Genomic DNA, 26,388 nt, shown 5'->3' on the forward strand with positions numbered 1-26,388 from the left:
GGTTGTATTCATTTATTTAAAAATGAATGATCCTTGGATGCAACCTCCTACGGAGCAACTTTGTTGGAGCCGTTGGAGCAACTTGTTGACCACAAGGAGGTTGACCACTTCTTGCCAAGGATCTGCTTCTTGCAACCCACGTGGCATCAAGACCAATCACAACAGTTTGCAGGAACCTCCTTGAAAAAATCAGCAGCTGTTTGCTGCTTTATTCCTTGAGTCGTTTAACTAGTTTAGTTGCTTTAGTTGTTTCTCGAATTTCTCGATTAAAAGAGAGCACTCGCACCCACACTCAGTGCAGCAACCGAGCTCAGTGTAGACGGGGCAGTTGGCAATTTATGTACATAAATTCATTACCTTTAAAATCTTTAATGTACCAACACCAACCAAGTTTTATATAAGTAGAAATATTCTTTCCTGGCAGCCAAGAACGTCAACCTTAAATTTCCATTCGCCGTCCAGTGTGTCCAGTTCAGAAGCAACCGACACTAAAGACAGTAGGTAAGATATTTATCTATGGACCTAATTAATAATTTAAGTTAAATGTTAAATCAATGTATTTATCAGATTATATTAAAAGTCCAGGTTACTTTAAACGTTATTAAGGGATTTCATTAGAATTAATTGTATCAATAGGCCCCACTGGCCCCAGCATATATTGACGTATTAAAAAAAACAAAAGTTTATAATATGTTGTTAACAAAAAGTTTTCAGTAGAAAAAAGGCCTCTTGTCCAAGCGCGCCCTTCATAAAACATCTCCACTAGAGTGTTTGACGGGACCGATACTTTCAAGATTTGTTTATTTTGTTAAGCATTATATTATTGATAATGTTCAAAAAGAAACTATTAAGAAATGACAGTAAAATATCAAAGGCCAAAAATAAATCTAGTGCAGCATGGAAACTTATTAATTCACAAACTGGTAAAAGAAAAAAATGTAAATTTAATATTTAATTGATCACTTGAATATTGATGGTGCCAGTGAGTCAATTAAACGGTAATGTTATAGTACGCGCGACGTGTTTCCCAAAATCCCTGATTTCAGTTGGCATCACTTGCATTACGTCGCGCGTTTAATAGTGGTTTTACGTCGCGCATACAATAATGGTTTTACGTCGCGCGCTCAATACTGGTGGCGGTGAAATTGTTAAGGAAACCGATTATTCCATCGATACCTCGGCAACATGTATATAGCACGCGCGACGCAATTCTTTTCCTACAATCTTAATTAAGGGGACTGCTAGGAAGAATAGGGGCCCTTGGGATGGGTTCAGAATGGGGCAAGACGACCTCCGGAGGGCCGTGCGCACCCTTATAGCACGCGCGACGGGCCGTAAATCCAGTGAGGGGCAAAGCGAACTCCGGAGGGCGCTTTTCACCATCGTAAGAGACGCGACGCATGGTTATAGTACGCGCGACGCATGGTTATAGTACGCGCGACGCATGCTTATAGTACGCGCGACGCATGCTTATAGTACGCGCGACGCATGCTTATAGTACGCGCGACGCATGCTTATAGTACGCGCGACGCACGACTAATTAATTATTATAAAAGGTGTTGCACGTGGCCGGAGTTGTGGGCACCCCACGAACCGGCAACTCGGAGGTGGGCAACCCCCAAGATTAATTTTTGCAGAAGCCGCGAGCGAGGGGTGGAGGCGCAGCGAGGTCGAGGACGTGGGGAAGGCCGTGCGGAGGGCGAGGACAAAAGGGCGGCTGTATTCATGAGGGGGCTCCGCAGGAGCCCCCTCACGAACCCCGCCCTTTTGTCCCGCCCGGAGCCGGCCTTCACCACGTTCTCGGGCGAGCGCGCCTCCAGCCCGAAGCTCGCAAACCCACAACGGAGTTGCCCACAAAAGGTGTTGTCTGCAAAGGGAGTTGTGGGCATCACACTTTTTGCTTTCTAAGCCCTTTTTGCAGACAACACCTTTTGTGGGCAACTCCGTTGTGGGTTTGCGAGCTTCGGGCTGGAGGCGCGCTCGCCCGAGAACGTGGTGAAGGCCGGCTCCGGGCGGGACAAAAGGGCGGGGATCGTGAGGGGGCTCCTGCGGAGCCCCCCCACGAACACAGCCGCCCTTTTGTCCTCGCCCTCCGCACGGCCTTCCCCACGTCCTCGACCTCGCTGCGCCTCCACCCCTCGCTCGCGGCTTCTGCAAAAATTAATCTTGGGGGTTGCCCACCTCCGAGTTGCCGGTTCGTGGGGTGCCCACAACTCCGGCCGCGTGCAACACCTTTTAATTAATTTGCCGTGCGTCGCGCGTACTATAAGCATGCGTCACGCGTCCTATAACCATGCGTCGCGCCTCTGACGATGGTGAAAAGCGCCCTACGGAGTTCGCTTTTCGACCGTCGCGTGTCCCATAGTGATACGTCGCGCCTGCTATAAGGGTGCGCACGGCCCTCCAGAGGTCGTCTTGCCCCATTCTGAACCCATCCCAAGGGCCCCTATTCTTCCTAGCAGTCCCCTTAATTAAGATTGTAGGAAAAGAATTGCGTCGCGCGTGCTATACACGTTGCCGAGGTATCGATGGAATAATCGGTTTCCTTAACAATTTCACCGCCACCAGTATTGTATGCGCGACGTAAAACCACTATCGAACGCGCGACGTGATACTTTTACATGGGAGCACAAATGTTGCCAACTTATGAAAAAACACGTCGCGCGTACTATAACATTACCAATTAAACTTAATATTGCCAACCATCATCTGAATAACAAGCTTGTTGAATTGGAGCCAGATACAAGTAATATAAATTTAGATGACTGTTCCAAACTGATAGATGATATCAATATTACGGCTCAAAGCCTGCAGTTTATGGAAGAATTTGAGATAGATTTATAGTATAATAAATCAACTTCGACAAAAATGTTCATCTGGGTCGGACGGGATTTCAACTAGTGTCTTAAGAAAAATTTCAATTAGAAACCTAATCCAACCTGAGGTAAATATCCATGACCAAAAAGTAGAAATTTCAATTGAAAATTCTAGGGATCATGATGTGAGGGGACTGCGCAGTCAGCAACAGTCTGTTTGGTTTGACAAATAAGTCTTGCTCCGCTATAGGTTTATTTCGAGTACTGCGATTCTGGTGCACCTCGCTCTCCGAATTTTTGAGAAACAATTCGGGGTACTTCTTGTAAAATTTAACACATTCAGGGGCGTAAGCACTGAAGGCTGGCAGGATCTGAAATTCCTTAAAAAGTGGTCGGCAAGACTCGACAGGTGTCAATGCCTTCCAGTATCTTTTACCTGCCATCGCACGGATAACTCTCTTTTGAGCAATGAAAACCTTTTCCAACATAAGCGACCCACCCAAATTACAATTGAGTATAGTAAGTGACTTTGAACATGGGCGAAATATACATCTCTTAGCAATTTAGTTTGAATGCGCTGCCTTTTAATTTAACAAAAAGGTACGTGGTACTTCTCAGTTTCACTACAACCTGATCGCATTGGGTGCTCCAGTTCATTGTATCAGAGAGCATTACACCAAGTATTTTTGCTTGATTTACCACTTCTATTTCAGCGTCGTTAATTCTGATTACAGGCGGTTCCAATTTACTAGTTTGAGCAGTATGCATTTGGAGCACCTGAGTTTTCTTTTCGTTCAATCTTAAGCGGTTATTACTGGCAAAGTCAATCATTTTGTCATTAGCCACAGCAGTTTTTTCGTTCAAGGCTTTGTAGTTTCTAGCCTTTACAATAAAAGATGAATCATCTGCGAACAAGATAAGAGCGGCGACAATGATTTTTAAGGGCATATCATTACCGTAGGAGGAATAGCCAAAAGGGCCCAATACTGTTCCTTGTGGTACGCCAATCGAAACATTTTCCATTGTTGACTCAAATAATTTTTGCTCGCCATTTTCACCCACACCAAAAAGTTGAACAAGTTGTTTTCTATCAGTAAGAAAGGACTTTAACCAAAGGAGGGATACATCATCAATTCCAAATTTTTTCAGTTTTGCAAGCAGTATTTCGGGAACGACACACCCAAAGGCATTAGAAAAGTCATACAGAATCACATTGATTTTTTCTCTATTTTCCAACGAATCGTAGATTTCGGACACTAACTTAAAAAGTGCAGTCACTGTGCTCCTGCCTTTTCGAAAACCGTGCTGCTCGTCAGCAAGGAGATTGTTTTCAGCGAAATAGCTTTCAATTCTATTTAGGAAACATTTCTCAAATACTTTTGCTACAGAAGATGTTAAGGCTATTGGGCGATAACTACTAGCATCGGATTTCTCACCCTTCTTTTTGTACAATGGCTTGATTACAGTTAATTTTAGCACTTCCGGAAATTTACCAGTGCGAAACGACTCATTCACCATAAATGCCACAGGGAACACTATATAACCAGAAATCTTTTTCAACGTATCCATAGATAATCCATCCCAGCTAGATGATTTATTTGACGGGAATAACTTCAAAATTCCATTTAAATTAAAATTTATATTATTTAGGTCAGGCACCGGTTCAACATTACATTGTTCAGGCGATATTAAGTTTAATTGATTCTTTAGCACCGTCTATATTTAATTTGTCAATATACTCTGTATTTTTACTTTTTCCTAATTTTGTATTTATAAGTTTCCACCCTGCACTAGATTTATTTTTTGATATTGCTATTTTTCTGTCATTTACTTGCTTTAATTCTATTTGTATTTTATTATCATCTTCCTTCTTAATGCGTTTCAGTTTTTGCTTCAGTTCGGACTTAACATAGTGATCTAAATTTGATTTTATTTCTTTACTTAAATTAATACTTTTGGTTTGTAATTTCCACGTATTATCTGTCAATTTAATTTTACCGATTTGATTGGCCCTGATTATTCCTGATTTCATGTATGACTACTTTGTGAAGAATAAACAATGATAATAAAAATAACTCGTTTTAGGGGGAAAGAGTTTCCAAAATATTTTACTAGAATGCCCATAAAAATTTCACTTTTTTCATTAAGAGGTGCATGATAGGATTGAGGAGATATTAATATATGTGTCCTCAAAAATGGAATGAAGAGATTGTGTTTTTGCGGAATAAGCAATAATAGTACTTTGCGCAATTTAAGCAACAGCAGTTTGCTTATCGCAGTTTGCTTATCGCTCGCAGGGCGTGCCAACGAGTTTAATAACATACTGTCTACCTCAAGAGGTGATAACGCCGCTTTATCAGCTCGTAGGGGTCGATTTAACAATACTTGTTAGCATTTCAGTTCTCTTTGCTCATTCAAGAATATTATTTTTGTGTCTACAGACGTGGTGAAAAATGGAGGACCTGAGGGACTACTGGGTGGAATATGCACTGCGACCACCTGACTCTGCTGACGAACCGCTCAGTCTGCAGGACAGCTCTCAAACTTGGGAGGAAGGTAATCAAGTTAAGGGCAATATCTCGCGTCGCAATATTGTTTCTATCAGAAGAATGCACACAGTTGCACATTCAAGATTCAAGATTTCTTTATTATGTTAAGCATTATATATACCACATAACATACATAGTAATAACAGCTTTTTAAAATAAGTCAGTGTACATTGCATTATATAAACGATAAAATTCGTTCAAGTCATAGAATTTTTGCTCTAATACAAAAGCTTTCACCATTTTTACAAGAACCTCGTCATTTTCGAGGACTTTTAAAGATATCGGTAATGCATTAAATATTGTGGGGATCATGATTTCTGGGTTTTCCACAGATTTCTTTCACAACCAAATCATTACAGCAAAGATAAGTCTGATTATGTCTAGTCACTCTCCTCGTATCTACAGTATCACTATATTTCTGAAATAGGTTTCGGTTTTGCACTAAGAATTTTATACATTCAAGTATATACAACGATGGCACGGTCATTATATTAAATTTGACAAGTAATGGTTTACAAGTATCCAACGCTTCATTAGATCGCAAGTAGGGAATGCCCGCCATGGCTCTCAACGCTCTTTTCTGTGCTCTAAATACTTTGATTAAATGAATAGAACCCCCCCCCCCAAATTACAATCCCATACATTATATGACTCTGAACGTGTGAAAAATAGATCAATTTAAGAATGTTATCTGTATTTCAGTCTAGTAAACACATGAGAGACTCCTCTCAATTTATTAACAACCTTATCACAGTGATCATTCCAGTTAAGTGTATCATTTATTTGTACTCCCAAGAGTTTACCGGTTTTACAGATTTCTATACTCTTGTCTTCAATTTTAACATCAGGTTGAACAAGATTTTTTGTTTGGCTGGTATGTATTTGTAGTATTTTTGATTTTTCTGAATTTATCCTCAAAAATTTATCATTAGCAAAACCGACAAAACAGCCACCGTTTTAGTATTTACCTCAGGGAAAGACTCTCCCTTGACTATAGCCGTGGAGTCATCGGCAAACAAAATCAGGAGAGCCAAGAACACAGCGAGAGGAATATCATTTAAATACATAGAAAACCCAATTGGGCCGAGAACTGTGCCTTGCGGCACACCTCTGTTACTTTCTAGTTAATTTCTAAAGCGCGCGATCGGTTGGTGTTCGTCCACAACCTCGGTGAATCGGTGCTCGAGTTCGTGGACAAGAAGCGAATGTTCAGCGTCCACATCTCGAGGGATCTCCGGTGGCAGGTCCACACGGACATTGTGTGCAGCAAGGTGTCCCAATCTCTCGGTTTTGCGGCCCGAAACTTGCGTTGCTGCACCCCCCGCGTCAAAAGAATTGCGTATCTCTCGCTCGTCAAGCCAACCATGACTTACGGTCTCCCTGCGTGGCACCCCACGTTGCAGGAGAACGTAAACAAACTCAATCGAGTGCAGAATCGGGCACTGCACTTCATCTACGGCCGCACCCCTCCGCCGCCAATCGAGCAGAGAATTATGCCCATTTACATGCACCTCAGGTACACCGATCTCTACTTTTTCAAAAAGTTCCTGAGTGGCGAGACGGACTTTGACGCACGCGACCGAATTGTAATGGGTCGTAAGCTGAGAGGTGACGACATACAGGACCCCCGCCTGCAGCCACCCTCGGCCAACAACAAGTTCGGTCGCGGCGCTTTCTCCTTCAGGATAGTTAAGCCTTGGATCGACCGGCCATCTGCCCTTAAAAACTGTCCCTCAAGCAATTTTCCCTCCTTCTGCAAGGAGCATTTGTGGCAGTAATTCAAGAGTGAAGATTTTAAAGTGTTTGTGATATCGTTCTTTTTTTCCGATAGTGTGGGTTTACCGCGGCGGCCGTGTCTCTTTTGATGTCGGGCGTTTTAGCAGACATCTGTTAGCTGTAAACCCTTTCTTCCCTTTTTTCCAATTTAAATTTTTTTATTGACCGAGAAGAATAAATAATATTAATAATAATAATGTCACAATCTTAAACAAGTCGAAAGTACAAAATTCCTAGGTGTAATTGTGGATCAGGATTTTACCTGGAAAATGCATGTCCAAAATTTATCATTTATTTATTTATTTATTTATTCTCCACTCGATACAGTCATGTCATGAATACAGCAAAAAAAAAAAAAACTATACAGAAAAAGTACAGAAAAAGCTGAAAATACATTTTTATCAAAAAATTATTTGTGAATTCAATTATTTAAATATGCCATACAATGTGAGACGTATCATGATCATGTATTTTTCGCTTGCCCACTCATACTTAAATGCTTAAATTATGGAATAACAGCGTGGGGTTCTGTGAATCTTACTGCGCTAAAATCGCTCCAAGAAAAAATATTATACAATATGTGCTCAAGAAAGCAAAAGCGAACAGTAGAAAGTAGAAAACAGCGAAGAGCGCCTCCTCGGCGTCCAAGTGTCAAAAGACCTGCGGTGGAAAAAACAAGGACATCGCGCGCGGTAAAGCAGCAAAAAAAAAAGTGCTAGGCTCTCGTTCGCGGCGCGAAATTGCACGGCTGCACGCCGCGCGTGAAAAAATTGGCCTACCAGACGATGGTGAAACCCCTCTTATTCTACGGCATACCCGCGTGGCACCCCTGTCACGATATCAACATCAACAAATTCGAGCGAGTGCAAAAAAGAGCCCTCAGGTTTGTGTACGGGTGGCACATCCCTGACGCGGCCGAACACGGGTTGCTGTCGGTGCAGCAGCAGCTAAAGTTCAATGACTTGATGTTTCTCAAGAAATGCACCAGTGGCGAGACTGACATGGACGCAAAGGCGAGAATCACCACCGGCCGAGTGATGAGAAATAGTGGCGGCGAGCACCGTTTAATTCTCCCAAAAGTGCGCACAGAGCTCGGTCGACAAAGTTTTTCCTTCCGAATCGCGGATCAGTGGAATTCCCTTCGTTCTGCGTTATAATTGTACGGTTCTTGAGTTTAAAATTGCATGTAAAATATATGTGATAATTTGATAATTTTTTTCCTGTTTACGGCTCCAGCTCGGCGAGTAGGCTTAAGTTGGAAACACTTTTGCTTCCAAATTGAGCCTATGAGTTTAAGTAAGTTGTTTACTAGGGCTGGCTGCCAATATTCTCTCTTCAATATAACTTTTTTCCCGCAAAATAATATTTGACCTGTTGTGAGAGAATAAACGAATTGAATATATATGTTGTTGTCAGAACGCGCTGAGTTGACTGAATGCATTCGGTCTAAGAGCGCTTTGGTCTGAATGCTTTCGGTCTAACGCCGCTTGGCCCGAATGCATTTGGTCTGTACCAAACGCAATCCACAATGAAATCTCCTACTCTCAGCGCGTTCGGTCTAACAAATTGGTCCAAAAGCAATTTTTTTTAAGAGCTGCCAACTTTTGCGCTATTCTTAGTGATGAAACCACGAAATATTATCGCAGTGGTTTTAGAACATAATCAGGAAAGAGATCTTTACAGATTAGGAACTTCATCAGGTATTTTTTTTTTTTTAATAATTTTCAATTTTTTTATTTATATTCTTATTTTTTTTTTTTTTTTTTTTTTTTTATAAAATGTGATTTCCTGGTACAGCTAGGCACCATTGACAAAAGCTTCAACAGGGATGAATTTCGGCCAGCTAAGAGTAGCTCTTTTTTATCGATATCACAAGTGCCTGCAGTTGGGGTGGTTTTAAAAGTGTTAATTTTGGGAAATTTTCGCCCTCAATTAATATTTTTTTATTAGCACAACAGGAATTTTTCTAACTTTTTTAGACTGGTTTTATTATTATTATTATTATTGCAGCTTTATTGCATTATGGAATGTAATCACATGTAATATCTCCCGTGCCACCCACCCATGTACAATTTTGTCAAATGAAATATACAGCAGGAAAAAAAGAAATTAAAGATTTTTACAAGTTATTTTTGTAATTTACATATTCCTCTTCAGTATAGAACTTGTGAAAACAAACAAACTTTTTTAACAAGCCCACAAACTGAGGGAATCTCAACTCCAATCGAATAATATCTTTAATAAAAAAAAAAAAAAAAAAAAAAAATGGATACAGGCAAATTATTATACAAGCGCGACAAGCAAATGAGCGGATTTTGCCTCGAAATAGCACACGTCTGGACCGGCACGTACAACTCAAACTTCTCGCGCGTCTCGTATGCATGCACATCTCGCGTTTTCACAAAATATTGAGGTTAATTACGCACAAATTTACAAGCCTCAGTATCTCGCGTCTCGGAACGTAAAATTCCACGTAAAAGGCGTTTAGTCAAAAGTAACTAATTTAACAAATAATAAATATGTTTAAACGTAATAAACATGACCAATTAATTAATTAATTGGTTGCTGAATAGGCTAAAGAAAATTAAAAAAATAAACTTGCCGTCTCATAAATATTAAATTTTTATCATTTTCTTCTGCGCACCTCTTTTTCCTTCTGAACCTGCTCGAACGTAGTCTCCGCGGTTTTATCACAAAAAATAGCGCAAAAGTTGGCAGCCCTTAAAAAAATTGCTTTTGGACCAAGTTGTTAGACCGAACGCGCCGAGAGTGGGAGATTCCATTGTGGATTGCGTTTGGTCCAGACCGAATACATTCGGACCAAGTGGTGTTAGACCGAATGCATTTGGACCAAAGCGCTCTTAGACCGAATGCATTCAGTCAACTCAGCGCGTTCGGACAACAACATATATATCAAGTGCATAATTACTTCTCCAATACCTCAGCCTAGTCATTGCTCTGACTACATGCTTCTGCGCGCCAAATAATTTTTAAATTTTTGCATGCATGTGTGGTGATGCTCCCCAGACCACGAATAAATATAATATTTGATGAAGTAAAAATATTTCTGATTCTTATCTAAATGTCCAATAATTACTTTGGTAGGTGAACAAGAAGAAGCATGGTTGCTGGAAGCAGGTCTAGCGCACTTAACAGGCCCCTGGAAGGCTGGCCGAGAGTTGTGGGGTGCTGAATTATCGGATGCCTTAAGCAGTCTTCCGCCTCACCAGGTGGATGCTGTGCGGCGGCGCGTTGACAGTTTGAACCACACAATAGTTCGACGGCGGTCGCGTCCTGGCCGCTCAGCACGTAACACCCCTCACATCAAGGACGTGTTTTCGTCGCCTCCGTCACATTCCCTACAGGCCAGCCAGTCCCAGCACATGTCCCTGCCTGTGATGGTGTCATCAAGACCCCCAGCCAGAAGAGTTTTCTCAACCACAGCATCGACTGATTTTCCAGACACCACTGCAAGGTTTGACCTGTTTGGCGGAATGCAGACTGGAGAAGTTGCTGGAGACACTGGTAATTTGTAAATGTATTTATAAATCTAATAACATCAATTTATTTTTAATTTAGATGGAGTTCTTATGCTTGGCTACCATCACATTGGAACAATCAGCAAACCCAGATCAAGGGAAAAGCGAAGTGGAAGTGATCCCACTTCGGAGTGCGGCAGTTTGAGAGTTAAAGGGTATCTTCTTATGTTAATATCAAGATTTGTTTATTTTGTTAAGCATTATATACCACATAACATACATAGTAATAACCGCTTTTTAAAATAAGTCAATATACATCATTATTATTTCATTTATTCTCCTATAGATATGCAAAAACGTTAAAAGGTGTTAAAAACGTTCACAGTGGAAAGAAATAATATGCATTTTTTAATGTATAATTTTTATAATTTTGGTAGTTAAATGATTGATTATTAAAAAATATATTCTAAATAAGAACAATTTGAAATTGTAAATTTTGAAATAGTTATTGTATAATTTTATGCTGAACGAATGAAATTATGTATATTATCCACCATTGGGTGTGCTACTTTTGCTTCTATTTTTTTTTTTTTTTATGACGAATGTGTTGAGCTGCATTCTTCTTGCAATCCAATAAAGTTTGGGATTCAATTTCTGTCCTGCTCAGGTTGTGCAGGGGGTCAATTTGTTTTAAAAGGACGGCACAGTTAAAAAGATATGTGCCCTGTCTTGCACACCTGCTTTGCATAATTTACATATTGCTGGGTCTTATGTTATGCTGAACTTGTTAAGGTAGTGCTGCAGGCCGTCGTGCTCGGTGGCCAGTCTCAGCTGGGCTGTGGCAATCTGGCAACATCTTGGCCAATTTTTGTCTGGGCCCTTTTTCATCTCCTCTCTCCAGGCCTTCTGCCTGCTCTGGAGCTCATGTTTTTCTTCGACTGCTGCTTTCCTCTTCTTGGTTTAAATCTTGTCCTTGGCCGCGTCGAGGGTGAGACCATTAGCTTCAGGAGGGGGCTTCTTAGACCCCATTTTGGCTAGGGCATCTGCGAGCTCATTGCCGTGGATTTTTGTGTGACTAGGGATCCACTGTAGTTTTATCTCGTACTTCTTACTTTTCATTCTGACTAGGGCCTTCTTGAAGATGAGGGATGTGGGGTGGTAGTTGGTGACATTAGTGATTGATTGAATTGCTGCTTTGCTGTCGGACAGGATGACTAATTTTGTTTTGTTGAGGGGAAAGATTGGCTGCTCCAGGATGTTCTCTGCTGCTCTTGCAATTGCAGCACTCTTGGCGTCAAATCAGCTTGACCCAGGGGGCATGGGGTGAGATTCTTGGAAGGCGAAGCAGTACAGGCCATAGCCTGCCTTGCCCGAGGTGTTGTCAAGGGAGCCGTCGGTGTAGATGTGCACCCAGTCTCTGTTCGGGAAATGCCTGGCTAGGTGTTCCTCAGTCAGGCGTCGCCTCTCGTCTGCCGGCTGCTCACTTTTTTTCCCCAGTAGATCTATTTGGAGCAAAGAAGGGTTTAGGAAAGCAGTTTGATTTTGTATGTGTGTTACAGTTGGCAGAGGAAGTGGTTGGCGTGGTATTTCAAGGACTTCAGGGCAGTATTTGGCCTTCAGGGAAGTAGCTTTTTGGGCAAAGTTTGTGTTTCAAGTTTCAAGTTTTTATTTGGTTTTGGTAGAAGCTAAATTATACATTTCACGTTATAAGCTTTTGCTGTTGGCTCTGGGGAAGCTCAGCCATCTGGAGTTTATTCGAGCGAGCTTCTCGTGAAGTGCAACAGCTCGGGCCTCCATTCGCTCCAGCACTGGCTCAATCTGGGCGTAGATTTCCATGGCGGCAATTGATGTTGTCTTGTATGCGCCATTTATCAACCTAAGGGCTTGGTTTTGTGCCTTATCGAGGAAGCTGATTGCTTCGCTTGAGGCTGTGATGAAAATCTCAGTGCAGTACTCAAGAACAGGTCTAGCATAGGTCAGGTCCGTTTTTCGTAGGGTGCTCGGCCTTGCACCCCATTTATTCACGAAGAGATCGGCTTTGCCTTTTGGTGTTGTTGCCGTTTGGTTTCCAAGAGTAAGGGGAGAGTTCCTGTCGTCAGCTTGACTCCATTTTCCACAGAGGTGGGAGAAATGCCTGTGTGCTTTCAAGGCTTCGTCCTTGTAGTCCAGGCTGGCGACAAAATTTCGGAAGTTTTCCTCCTTAGCTTCTGCAATTTTGGCAGTTAGCGTTTTTTCCGCCTTTTTGAGTTCCTCTCTCTGATCCAGGAGCGAACTTCTTCGTCCTCTTCTTTATTTACCAGCTTAGCAAGTTCAATTTTGTTCTTTCTCAACTCCTCCAGCTCCTCATTCCAGAAAGGGTGAAAGTCCTTAATGATACCCTTGGGGATGTGCTGACGAGAGGCTGCCTTAAGGATAATCTTCTCCAGCGCCTTGGCCTCACGGTGGGGGTTGGCTGTGGGTGTATGCTCGGCTGCCAGTTTCTCTAACTCGTCCTTTGTAGGCATGCCAGTTTGCTTTTTTAAAGTTCCATCTTGCCAGTTTCGGAGGTTTTCTTCTGAAAGAGTTTGTGGGAGCGAGTTTAATTGTTTTGTGTCCAGAACCACAGATAAAGTTGCTTTGGGAGATTTGTTCTGAAAGGGAGCTATGGATGAGGGCGAGATCAGGTCTTGACCTCACCCCGTTTGTGGTAAGGTTGGTGGAACGGTCATCATCGTCAGGAGGGCATTAGCTGCGGCAAACTCCTCTACGTATTGTCCAACTTGGGTGGTAGCCCTGTAGTCCCATTTTGTGTTCGGAGCATTTAAGTCACCGATCACGATTGTGCTGTCTGTGATGAGGAGGTCCTCGAGAGCCATTGGCATGTTGTTGGGCGTGTTGTAGAACATGTAGATGGTGGTTTTGGTCTTCTCCATCCAGACTTCGAGGAGTGCTGTCTCAACCATGTCGTTAAGGTGACTGCTCATCGTACGAATCACTTTGAAATTGGAGACAAGGTCCTCTCTGACTCCGACTATCAGACCGCAGGCTATTTGTCTGTTGCCTGGCCTCTCTGCTTCCAGGATATGAAGGCTGTAGCCTGGAGCTTAGAGGTCTTTCAGTCCTGGGTAGTCTTTTTTGGCGTGCTTTCCTGCATCTGAAATACAGTAGACATCAGCACTTTCGTTTTTTTTTTATCAACAAGTGGAGTTCAGCAAATTTTGGTTTGGATATGCCTCCTGCATTCCAATAAAGGATTATGGGGCGCGCAATACGGGGGCCACGGTCACATCTCTGGGATGAGGAAAGTCCATCCATGGTCGGCCCTTGCCGCGCTCTGTGTTGTTTGGGCCAAATGGCCTCTGGTCTGAGCGTATGTTTGAACCATATTTTGGATTGCCTGTAGGCACGATGACAACGTCTTGCCGCCGGGCTTCTGTCCCGGTCCAGGGAGCACGTGTATCTTGACTTTGCGGTCGTTGTATCGATTCGGACGTTCGTTGTCGCAGCTCCCCAAAAATGCTTCTATACTAAAAATTAAAATATTGATTAGATAAAAATTTATTGCATTAGACAATGTCATATGTCTGCCTTTACATCAAGTCAATAATTTAGTAAAATATCAAAATATATCTCATTAACATCAATTGATTCAAGTTGCTCGAGGCTATATGTCTCACTCTGTTAAAATTAAACGTTCAAATTCACATGCTAATCGGATTTGGGCGCAATGAGCGGTTGCGTGGCGCGGTGGCTATACTGTTTGCGATTTGAGAAAGTAGAAATTCCTTCTTTTGAGTTCAGGCTTGAGACTGCTGCAATAATTTTGGAGCTCGGGGAGCAAATGATATTAATTATAGCTCTTTATTGTCCATTTAATCCAGAAAATAATGGGCAAATAAATTTTTTCTCAGAGAAATTCGGAAATATTTGGGACCAAATTTTTGGAACAGTGAAAATGCGCCGCGTGCAGAGGATAATTTTGGCTGGAGATTTTAATATTGATATGCTGGGGGCAAGTGCATCGGCCGCTTGCCTGAATAAGTTAATGGCTAAATTTGATTTGTACTGGTTAATGAGGAGAGTGCAACGAGAAATTTTCAACTCAGGCGCCTTGTGACCTTAGACCGCGATAATTTTAAATTGATTTTGAATGGAATAAATTGGACGTGACAAATTTTTATCTTGCGCAAAATTTATTTCTTCTAGAGAAGCTTTTATTTTGTCAAAAGTGATATTACATGTAATGTTTCCGTTGTATTCAACTTATTTACAACCGGGTCAAATGAAAGATAGAACAATAGCAAAAGAAAGAAACATACATATTTAAAAATTCTTTAAGTGATTGAGAATTAACTCAAGTTCAGAGTAAAATTTATGCACAGACTCAAAATCCTTTTTAACAATTTCACAAACCGATTATACCGCGTCTCAATCTGAATATCAACTGGCAGTCGGTTATTCAAATAGGACATAATTTTGCCTTGAAATCGCAGTTCAATTCAATTCAATTCAATTTTATTGTTGTTCTGTTAGACAAGAATATTAACAGTAGTCTTTAGAACATGTCAGGTCTAAAATTAAAATTTAGAGAAAAAACCCGTTGCTTAGGGCAAAGGGAAAAGTAGTTTGCACTGGCACATACAAATCATCCCAATGATTACTGTAATAAGGTTTTAGCAAAATGAGAGGAGTCTGAATAATACCAAGGTGTCAGACAATATTCTTAAATTGATCTATTTTGCACACGTTCAAAGTCATAATGTATGGAATTATTATTATTATAATTGTTGATTATTTGTCCAAATTGTTACATCACATTGTAATTGGGGGGGGGGGGGGTCCAGCCATTTAATGAAAGTATTTGAAGCACAGAAAAGAGCGTTGAGAGCCATGGCGGGCATTCCCTACTGCAGGAGATCTAATGAAGCGTTGGATACTTGTAAAACATTATTTGTCAAATATAATGTTATGCCCATATTATGCCATAGTTGTACATACTCGAAAGTATAAAATTCTTAGTGCAAAAGTTGCAAAACCGAAAACTATTTCGGAAATATAGTGATTCCGTAGATACGAGGAGCTCTCTTGGAGCGGTGGAGTGACTAGACATAATCAGACCAACCTTTGCTGTAATGATTTGGTCGTGAAAGAAGTTAAGCTTAAGAAATCTGTTGAAGACCCAGAAATCATGATTTCCAGAATTTTCAATATATTACCGAAATCTTTAAAAATCCTCGAAAATGACGAAAATGGTGAAAGCTTTTTTACTAGAACATAAATTCTATGACTTGAACGAATTTCATCGTTTAATTAATGATGTAAATTGACTTATTTTAAAAAGCGGTTATTTCTATGTATGTTATTTGTGGTATATAATGCTTAATAACATAATAAATAAATCTTGAATGTCTTGTTTGATACAAATGAACATATGCAGTTCTACAGTTCTAGTTAAGTAACTTATTCCATACAGAGTAACAAATGTACCAAATACCCTTTAGAATAAGTCACTCTAAAATAATATAATATTAGTTGCAAATTGTGTTTATTGATCTATCGCAAAGGCAATTGCTGCCCATAACGGGATAACATCATTTATACATTCAAAATTATACAAGTTAATATAATTGAGAGAAAAGATGATAATTTTACACAAATTTTTACAATAACAAAATACAAAACAATAAGAAAAACTAACAGTAATAAAGTTGCTTGGACATTTTTCTTTTTTCTGGATGCTGAAAGCTTTCATTTAGATGACTGCCTGATACTTCCGAATGCCGCTTTCTTTGTTCTTTTTTTGCTCTTACTCCTGGCAAAAAACTGCAGCTCAAATTATATATTAAACAATATTATACACGCTAAAAATTGATCAGCATAGAGTTGCCATATCTAGAAAAAAACTATTTAGTCATAGATTTTTGTTGTTGCCTGATTCAAGCCCTTGTATTGCGTTTTCAGTGGTGATTTTGATGCTTGTGTGTCCGTGACCACACAGGAAAGTAGTCAAGCTTTTGATTCAATCCTTCCAATCAGAAGAGCATCATCGCAGGGCCATTTAGCCTCAGAGGAAGCAAAATTGGACATTGAAGCTGAGGTACATAAAATCCTTTCAATGATCAGATCAGTATATTTAATTTTTCACTTTAATTTTCAGTGGTTGAAGTGGTCATTTGTGATTTCAAGCGCTGAGGAAGAAAAGGTCGTAGAAGAACGACTTGGCCAGACATACTTTGATGGTTTGGGAGAAGAGGACAGAAAGAGACTAAGGCCACTTTTGCTTTTAGAAGTAACCCCGTTGCTTGATCTCTGTGGAGCTCCTGGATTAAAGTTGAAACTCAACAAGAAGAAACGTAAAGATGGTATAGGCTTACTGATTTTTGGTCATTAAAAAAGCATTTCAACAGTTACATTTTGCAGATCTCGGCTTTAATTCTGCTGTATTTGGTGTTCCCTTGGCAACCCTCCTGGAGAGAGATAGTAGACTGCCTGGTTGTGAAGACTTAAAAATTCCTTTCATTTTTCAAAAGGTTTTGTTCTGGTTTCTTTATTATTCTGAAAGGTTTACAAAAATGAGAGGATATTCGATACATATTTATTTATTTATTCTCCATTTGATATAAGTCATAATACACAGCAAAAACACTATGCATAAAAAGAACAGAAAAATAAATTTTAAAAGAGACACATACTGTCAGTTAGGGGGTGAGTGGAGAAATGGCTAGCAAACAAAACTTGTATCTGTGACAATCAAAATTTTATTTTAGCTCCTTCAACTTTTGGAGAGAGAGTCATGTCTGCAAGAGGAGGGACTGCTGAGGGTAGCTGGCAGTAGGGTCAGGATGGAAGTGGCAGCTGCAGCTCTGCAGTCCAATCTGTATGGCCCAAACAGAGAGGAAAAAGCTATCAGAGCCCTAGATGCACTCGGCCCTCATGACTTAGGTGCTCTTCTAAAAAAGCTTCTCAGGGAGCTGCCGCAGCCCTTGCTAACTGCTCCCCTACTAGATTCATTTTACCACTGTCATTGTATGATATAATAAGAGTGATTTTATGAATATATGGTCTTATGGATTACATGTGCAAATTTTCAGCCCTTACGAATCCTGCCGACAAGGAAAAGGCACTACGGCTTTTGAGCCTTTTGTTACCTCCAGCTGAGCGACACGTTTTGCAAGCGTTGCTCGAATTTTTGGCACAAGTCGCTGAAAGGGAGATGTATAACAAAATGACTCTCAACAATGTGGCCATGATTTTTGCTCCCAACTTGTTCCCTCCTACGTGGCTTCAGAAGTTTTCCCCCGCTGGTGATCAAGAGGGTTATTTGAATCAGCAGGTACCAAAATTTAAAAGTTTGTTATTGGACATAAATATATGAAGGCACAATTTCACCAGGTGCAAGTAGCAGCCGAGAGCTGCCGTCTTGTTGAGTTCATGGTGCGCAAGCGAGATGCGCTTTCGAGTGTGCCACCGTCCTTAGTGCGCCAACTGAGGCAGCAGTACGAGTCGGAGAGATACCAGTGCGCATCTCAGCATTTAATGGAAAACAAAAAACATGTATATATTATGTTAAAATTATCAGTAAACTTACGAAAGTCTTATTTTCTCAGATGAGAAAATTACTAGGTCGCAGACCGCTGCTCAAAGAATCAATAGTGAGAGTTGTTGACAACGAAGTTGACTTCCAGGAGGGCGTTCTAAGGGTTAATGCGCCACAGTTTCGTTTTCGGGAATATCCTATTCAATTGGTTGAAGCTACCACTGCTGGCAACATTATTTTAGAGTTTGTATTTTTATAAAATAACTTCCACGCCTACATGTTGTCATGCCTAGCTCTGATTTTTTGTTATAATTTAAAACTTCCTGTAGCTGGGTTCTCCACCGAAGAATGAATAGCTGAAAGAGCTCATACATTCCACATAAAATATATTATGAAATTCACATGCAAATGAAATTTCAGGTTAGTTAGCGAAGCAAATTCTCAACCAGAAGAGCCTCCGGGTTCAGCAAACCAGCAACTCAAGTTGCGAAGACAGGACGGAAGAAACAGGGCTCTCTGTGAGCTGGCACCAAACGGAAACCTGAGCTGCCTCTTGGCCTCAGCTGACTCTGAAACAGCACTTAAGACACATTTTTTATATGAACACGGGGGAAATATTGGTATAAAATGTCTTGCAATAATTTTATTTAATAAAAAAATAAATAAATTGGGTGGTGCCTTCTGCACCACCAATAAAGGGCACAGGCCGACAAGACTAGTCTTGGCCTGACCCTAAAAAAAAAACATTCATTTCACTTCCAAATGAAAAAATTATTCAACAAGAACTACTTTGCACTTTTAGGGATTGAATTGCAAAACAGCACGACATACCACGGACTCGTAGTCAGATGTTTTATATTTTTTCAGATTCAGAATTATTTTTATTTCGACAACTTTTAAAATACGTCATTCACATATTTATAACAATTTACAAATCAAATTTACAACTGAAAAACTCGTTCATGTCATAATACTGATATACAATTTATCTTATTTTGCAAATAAACTCGTTACTTTCCATAGTCATTTTTACACTAACAGGTAAAGAGTTGAATACTCTTGCAATCAAACTACAGGATTTTGGTTTAAAATATCCAAAATCCTGTAGTTAAGAATATTCAACTCTTTACCTGTTAGTGTAAAAATGACTATGGAAAAGTAATTATGCTGTTTTGCAATTCAGCCTCTGAAAGTGTGAAATAGTTATTTTTGATTATCAGGAGAGTGATCCTTTCTGAATTACATTCAATTCACCTATATAATTCTCACAACAGGTAAAAAAAAAGATATTTGAAAAAAAATCATTCATTTCGAGTTTCTAATTTATTGTTGTTTTAAGGGATATTAAGTAAGGTTTATTTAACAGGCCAAAGACAAATTCCGCAATCAGCGAAGATGTTGTGCGTCTACAGGGAGAACCCAAATGCTCAATGGATCGTAGTGTGCCATCACAGGAACGCGAGATCTTCACTTGAATCATAGTTACTTGAAACAAAAGTAGATTATGCAAAATTAAATTAGTGAAGGAATTTATATTTTTGAGAATTTAAAACCCAAAGAAACCACTGGAAACCGACTGGAAACAGGAAATAATTAAATTAGTACTAATCGCCTTGACGTGGAATTACGTTCCGAGACGCGAGATATTTGAGACAAAGCCGGTGTAAAAAAGTTAGAAAATTCCTGTTGTGATAACCATTTTAATTGAGGGCGAAAGAATTTTAATTTTGGGAAAGTAAAATTGTTTATTGTCACAACATGAATGTTCCAACTTTTTTTACACCAGCTTTGTCTCAAATATCCCGCGTCTCGGATCGTAATTCCACGTCAAGGCGATTAGTCACAAGTACTAATTTAATCAATATACTTATTAAAAAAAAAATTGCATTGTATGACTTATTTTTACAATCTTTGTATTTCATTTGTCTAAACAATTGACGATCATGCAACCGACAGCACCTAGCATGTTTAAAAATATGTGCAATAAATGTTTGTGGTTGCAGTATCAAATTTCAATAATGACTGGATTTCCCACAAATAAATAATTTATTTTTCTCTATATATCATTGAAGTTATTACTATTTAGAAATAAATCATATCTGAATGGAGAATGAATAAATAAATAAGTATCAAGTAAATTAGTTTTACATAAAGCATAATGATGTTCAGCTCCTATTGTATGTATTTCCTTCACCCCTGCGGTGATCATCTTTGTAATCATCCATAGCTCTATTCCGTGCAAGAGTAGCTGGGTCATCTCTTTCATCATGGTACTCTTTGACAATTTCGGGATCAATATCAACTCCAGCAGCTTGTCCGTGTTCATGACTGTGCGAGCAGGGTCCTAAACCGCATCCACTAGCTTGACCCACAGGAAAACTAATTAGAAAAATTTAAACTGGGCATATATAGATATTGTTAGCTATTACATTCCCTGTTGTACTCGTTGTTCATAAAACTCGTCAACAGTCATTACTGGCAAACTGGGGTATCCAGCACCAAAAACCTGTTTCATAGCCTGATCTTTAGTGATGATTACTGGCATTAGTCCTTTCTTAGAGGGTGGAGGGCGACGGCTTGGCGGTCTTTGAGCTTCTAAAATCTATAAAATAATTTCAAAGTCAGACTTTTTCATAGCTATGGATAAAGTATTGACAAATTGTACCTAAAGGATGTTGAGGTAAATTTTGTGCAAGAAGCAAAAAACCTTGGAGTTGTTTTTAATAAGAACCTGGCATTGAAAATTGAATGCACAATTGTCTAGAATATGACAAAAAGTTTACGTAAAAAGTATTGAAAAGTTTAGAAATGATTTTGAATTAGACTTGTAAAAAGATTGATTCTGCCACACTTTGATTACTGTGACATTATTAACCATAATTAAACAACCAAGAAAATTAAAAATTTCAACTTTTTTTTTGCTTATGGCACTTGTGAGCTAGTTAGGCTTTTGGGTCGGTCTCTTGCTGAAGTCTAGCACCCTTAGCACATTTGTGCTTACCAACCAACCTGACCCTTGTTCGGGGGCTTTCTAGCAGATTTGATGGTGCTCGCATGGGCCCCCCACCCCCCTTGAGACCTTGCCCCGGCCTTGCCACGAAGGACTTGGAATGAAACGCAGGCATTCGCCACACAAGCTGAGTTCTTCCAGCTCATGAAACGTGGCAAACCTTCGAGTGTGAGTCGGTATACAGCTTGCGCCATACCTCCCAAATTCCCGACGTGTCAGCCGAAATGTTATCAATGATTCGCATACCAGAGACTATTCGTTTCCACAAAGAGCCTCAGGCTGAGCATTGATCCCATGACGGCCGAGGAACCCACTGATCAGAATGCAAGCATTCTAACCACTGGGCCACCGCCGCCACCGGGCTTGGTATTGCAAAACCATTTAATCAGGTATATTTTTAATGATAAGATCAGCCAAAATAAATCAGCCTTATAAAAAAATGCAAAATTCTGAAAATTACCAATGTTTCAATGAAAATTTTAGTACAAACACACAAAATCTTATATAAAAATAGCTCAGAGTACTTAAAACGATTATGTTACAACAATGTACGATGCCGGAAAACTGCGATGGACGAGGTTTTTCTGGCGCAAAAAAAAGGGGGTTGGGAGCACTTGCGGGTGAGCGCTATTGGCGCAGTACGGAGCCGCTTTGTTCTGCGAGGCCTCTTTTCGCTTGGTTCGACTTTCTCCCTGTTTTTGGAGCAATTTATCTCTTTGAATCATGTAAATTTGTGCGTAAATACCCACACTATTTTCAAAAAACAAGTGAAGTTCATAATTACCAGGGCTAAGAGTGATTTGTATGTTCCTGCCCAGACTTTGTTAATTTCTAAACAGAACCCTTTGAGTTGCTTGTCTACTTTGTATAACAAATTGCCTGTTTCGATTCGTTTGGAGCCTCGATACAAGATTTTTGAAAGTAGTTTGATGCGATTTGTTCATACCCATAAATTTTATAGTAAAGAAGTTTTTTCAACTAATTGATACAATGTATTTTTTTTTTTTAAGAGGTTTTTACGTGGATTTAATGAAACTGTGCGAGAAACACTTGGCTTTAAAGAATGGAATATACAAACCAAAATTTATAACTTTTAATTGAGAATTTAATTTTTTTTAAATGTCAAAAATTAATATTTGTGAGTCACAAAAAATCCAAATTTCAATTAAAACTCGGAAGAGTCATTACATCGTGGTGATGCCTCATAAGTCAATAAAGATAAATAATAGTAATAATGCTAATGGGCTATGGAATGCATTACCATCAAATTTTTGTTTAAAAGAAAGGGTTAATTATTTTTAAGCAGTTCTGAAAAAGCTACTTTTTGAGCAATACTAATGTTCTCCTCTCGTTTTAAAAAAATTTTTTTTTATTTGGATGAGTTCATGTATGGGGCATAGTTATTATTGTGTTTATTTGTCCAAATTGGTCAAAACATTTATTGCCCTCATTTCGAGCCCAATAAACATTCATTTGAAACTAAATTATTTAACTCGGTTGGTCTATATTCATCTTTTTCAGCATATTATGTTACGTATTTATAAAATGACTTAACTTCCTGCTTATTTGAATCTTTTTGTTTAAAACAGCACGATAAATGAGGTATTAGAAACAGAATCAGCAGTTGCCATCTATATTTCTTTAAAAAATGTCCAAATTTTGTCCTTGACCAAAATTTTATTTGCATTGTTGTTAGCCATTCGGAAGATGCGTGTTAATTTTATGGCATCATCCTCTGATAGGCTACATTGATAGAAACTGTATTATTTTATTTCATTGTTGCATCAGACCCCCGTAGATTAAAATGGTTGTACGATCAGAACTCGTGTAATTATGCATGCGTTTTTTTTGTCTAAAGAAGGCTTTTCCAGAAAATTTAAAACGTCCTCTCAAAATTTAGAAGCTATTGTTTACAATTTTTTTTTTATCTCGATTTGTGTAAAGATAACCTTGTGGTACACCAACAAACTTCATTTGCAACTAAATGTTAAGGACTCCTTATTGACATAGTCAAATTAAGTTTTTACAACAATGGTGATTAAAATTTCCAATTGTCTTTCAACAATCGCAAAAATCTGTTTATATGGTTTTAAGGACTTGATTTGACTATGTCAATAAGAAGTCCTTAAGATTAATTGCTTGAAGTGTTTAACAATTATAGACAACTTAACCTTACCTCACTGTCATATTCTGCAGACTCTTTATTCAGTTGTTCCATATGCTGCAGAATATTTTTCTCCTGCTGCAAGGAGCTAATTTCTTCCAATGACTGGGCAATGTAGCTTTTAAGCAAGGTCATGTGGTACTCTCGTATAAGTTCATCGTCAGCAAATTCACCATTGGCTATTGCCTGGAGTTCCTTCAACCGTTGCTCTCTCTCCTTTTCTTCCTGAAACTGCTTGATCTTGTTGCTCCTCTTATGAACCATAGTGACCAGGTCAGCATTTCTGTCCCTTGAAATAAGTGGCACATTTTCATTAGTCTCGACACCCTCCTCATTTTCCTCAAGGTATGGCATAACGGCTTCATGCTCAATGGCACCGTAGTCACGACATCTGCGTAAGAAGTCCTTGAAATAGGCATCTGCCAGCTTGACCACTTCACAACGACCACTGATGTCAGTCGACAACTTCAATGTGAGTTTCCCAAGCAGAGCAGGTAGAAGCAGGTAACGAAGATTATGACTGGACACTTCTTCAAGGCATTCGTTTGTACTGAACATATCAACGTTTGACACAAGACGGGTGCAGTCTTCCAAAGCCCTGATTAACTGTCTCACTTGGCCCTTGAATTGAAAAATTACGAATACATGAATGTGTTTAATGATTTTTCTCTTAGCTCTTGACACATTTTGCAAAAGCTTTATACAATGCATAAGTCAGTTTAAATAAAAATTATATTGAATTGAATAATACAAGGAAAATTTAAATAATAATAATACTTTACTTGGACAGAAGCGCTGTTCGTTGCTTCTGAGCTGTTGTTCACCTTTCCTAGGCCAGCGAAGCCCTCCGTGAATAGCTCGCTAATCTTATTCTGCTTTCTTGAAGGTTCCATTCTAGCAGAAAATTCGAAAAATGTTTATGAGTACAGTAGAAAATTATATTTTAAGAACGGCAAAGACAAACGACGACAAAAACTTTAGGGATCACCGATCACAACACCTTTGGTTTGGTTTCTAGACCTAGAGTACGCTATATCAACCACCAGTTGGCGCCAACCGCGTCAATGGCAAAGCAGCCAAGGAGCTTCAAGTACACTATAGCTTTAACTTTAGTGGCTTTAAGGAGCAGCCTCTTGTTTATCTTGTTGGAGCTGAGGAAATGGAGGAGCTTGGTTGGAGAAGCCCTGCATTTAAGCAGGGGAATTTAATTATTCGCTTTAAGCCTTAACAACTCGAATTCCAAGTCGAATTTCCTTGCTGAAAAAGTGAAAAGTCGTTTTCTTATTCCAATCGGTAGATTCAGAATTCAGACGTCCCTTCCTCCCTTCCCTTCTCCCCCTGGTCGTATTCGTAATCTCGCAACAGCCAGACACTTTCTTTTTGTTATGGCCAACTTCGCCAAGAATCCCCCATTTTTGGGGTGGGGCAACTTGGCCAGCGCATTAGCCGCCATTGCGAGCGCCACCAAAATTCCAGTGGCCATTGAAGAAAGTACTTCTGCAGCCTACTTGACAAGCAGCAGATAAATTCATTTTAATTTTTTTTTTATGTTCATTGAGAAAGATTAATTTTGTTTACTCTGATGGGTTACAAAAAAGCTAGTTTCATATTTTATTTCTATAATTATTTCCCATCATTTAACTCACTCGACTAACAAACAAAATTGGAAAATGTGGGTTAGAGTTTATAGCAACCTGTCAAAATTGATGCAAGTTTTAATTATTAAACATCTTAAAGGTAAAAGGCGAAGAAAATTGTTAATCATTATAAGATCTCAAAGACACTAATTCAATTCAATTCTTAGAAAATATCAGGCACACAAAAAATGGATCAAAATTACACATAAATTATTTTGCTGAGAAATGTTTAAGGACTCCTTATTGAGATAGTCAAATCAAGTCTTTACAACAATGGTGATTAAAATTTCCAATTGTCCTTCAACAATCGCAAAAATCTGTTTATATTGTTGTAAGGACTTGATTTGACTATGTATGTCAATAAGAAGTCCTTAATATAACTTATAACATACACAATACAAACGATTAAAGTGCTGACTGCGAAAGGCGCGGATAAAAGTCATCGGTTATTCATTGAATATATAGTAAAAAAAGCTAAAAAAAATTACGAGGTTAGGGTGGGTTAGTAAGTACTGACTAAATTTGGAGCAAATAGCGCAAAGGTTGTCTCGGAAATAATATCAACGCTACGAAATTAATAGGAAAATTTTGTTTAACTGAAGATTACATTAATCAAAAGCTTGGAATCGTACAATTAAGTCGCTAATTATGTTTTTGGGAAGCAACAAGTAAAAAATAACAAGTAACATACATGAGTGGGCGGAACACATTTCCTTATCTTTCCATTTTCGTTTGTCACTTGTTATTAATTCTTGGCAGAGTTGGCTGCTTAATTACACGGCAAGATCACCAAAGAGTCCTCACACTAGCAACAGCGCCACTGAGCGCGAACTAACGTCAGGGGAGGGGACTTTTGGTGCATCTTGGCGTTTAAAGAAACAGCCGCCAGGAGTCCCGCCAACTTGGCCAAGTTTTTCTCCATTAAGGCTGCATTCGGAAACCCTACCCGCGGGTAACTGGCCACTGGCCTCTCCGGGAGAAACAGCCTGTGACGTCACTTTTACTCAGGAGGTTCCTACTCTCTGGGTAGGGTAACATGGCACGCCCACTTGCCTTCAGAGTGCAAATGCAAAAGCCAACGCAAAAGCAAAGGATCAAAAGACAAAAGACCTATATAGTATTTTGATTAATTGGCAAGGATTTTTTATTTTATTGATGAGTGAACGGTGAACGAAGTTTTGCTTTAACCGTTTTGGCTCAACTTATCCGCTTTAATAAAAAAATTTAATTTACAAAAATCTTAATTTTTATGAGTTGCCCCATAATATCTTATTTTTTTATTGTTAAGATTAATGCAAACTTTTTTAATAAGCAGTATCGCTTCAAGAATATTTGTGATGAATTAAAAATATGCAGTAATTAAAAAGTAACACAAAATGGGAAGTGGAAATTAACTTTTTTTTCTTAAAACACTTATTTTAAATATCATTATTTAATTTTT

The 26,388-nt window shown here is 39.3% G+C and overlaps 2 protein-coding genes across 11 annotated transcripts; one reads left to right on the plus strand and one right to left on the minus strand.

Moving 5' to 3' along the window:
- Nucleotides 1-185: 185 nt before the first annotated feature.
- LOC132201594 (rho GTPase-activating protein conundrum) lies at nucleotides 186-20,199 on the plus strand. Of its 8 annotated transcripts, none has more exons than XM_059627862.1 (14): nucleotides 186-340; nucleotides 425-501; nucleotides 5,258-5,372; nucleotides 10,247-10,666; nucleotides 10,721-10,835; nucleotides 16,561-16,696; nucleotides 16,757-16,961; nucleotides 17,020-17,129; nucleotides 17,367-17,625; nucleotides 17,691-17,932; nucleotides 17,992-18,153; nucleotides 18,207-18,379; nucleotides 18,557-18,756; nucleotides 19,503-20,199. In XM_059627862.1, the coding sequence occupies exons 3-14, from the start codon at nucleotides 5,270-5,272 to the stop codon at nucleotides 19,616-19,618; spliced, it is 2,241 nt and encodes a 746-aa protein (XP_059483845.1). In that variant the 5' UTR covers nucleotides 186-340; nucleotides 425-501; nucleotides 5,258-5,269; the 3' UTR covers nucleotides 19,619-20,199. The 8 variants fall into 8 exon arrangements, 7 of the variants coding, with proteins under 7 accessions (XP_059483845.1, XP_059483848.1, XP_059483843.1 ...); XM_059627865.1 differs by having other exon boundaries at nucleotides 425-497; XM_059627866.1 differs by having other exon boundaries at nucleotides 287-340; nucleotides 406-497.
- LOC132201599 (immunoglobulin-binding protein 1b) lies at nucleotides 19,445-25,669 on the minus strand. 3 transcript variants are annotated; one of them, XM_059627879.1, is made up of 6 exons: nucleotides 25,639-25,669; nucleotides 24,093-24,204; nucleotides 23,323-23,931; nucleotides 20,566-20,738; nucleotides 20,285-20,515; nucleotides 19,445-19,621 (listed from the first exon to the last, which is right to left on the minus strand). In XM_059627879.1, exons 2-5 carry the CDS (start codon nucleotides 24,201-24,203, stop codon nucleotides 20,302-20,304), a joined length of 1,107 nt encoding a protein of 368 aa, XP_059483862.1. In that variant the 5' UTR covers nucleotide 24,204; nucleotides 25,639-25,669; the 3' UTR covers nucleotides 19,445-19,621; nucleotides 20,285-20,301. The 3 variants fall into 3 exon arrangements, with proteins under 3 accessions (XP_059483862.1, XP_059483863.1, XP_059483860.1); XM_059627880.1 differs by lacking the exon at nucleotides 25,639-25,669 and adding an exon at nucleotides 24,311-25,254; XM_059627877.1 differs by lacking the exon at nucleotides 25,639-25,669 and having other exon boundaries at nucleotides 24,093-24,304.
- Between the last annotated feature and the right edge of the window lie 719 nt (nucleotides 25,670-26,388).

This window comes from Neocloeon triangulifer, unplaced genomic scaffold (assembly GCF_031216515.1).
Source record: "Neocloeon triangulifer isolate White Clay Creek 2 clone unplaced genomic scaffold, ASM3121651v1 ptg000014l, whole genome shotgun sequence".
NCBI classification, from domain to species: domain Eukaryota; kingdom Metazoa; phylum Arthropoda; class Insecta; order Ephemeroptera; family Baetidae; genus Neocloeon; species Neocloeon triangulifer.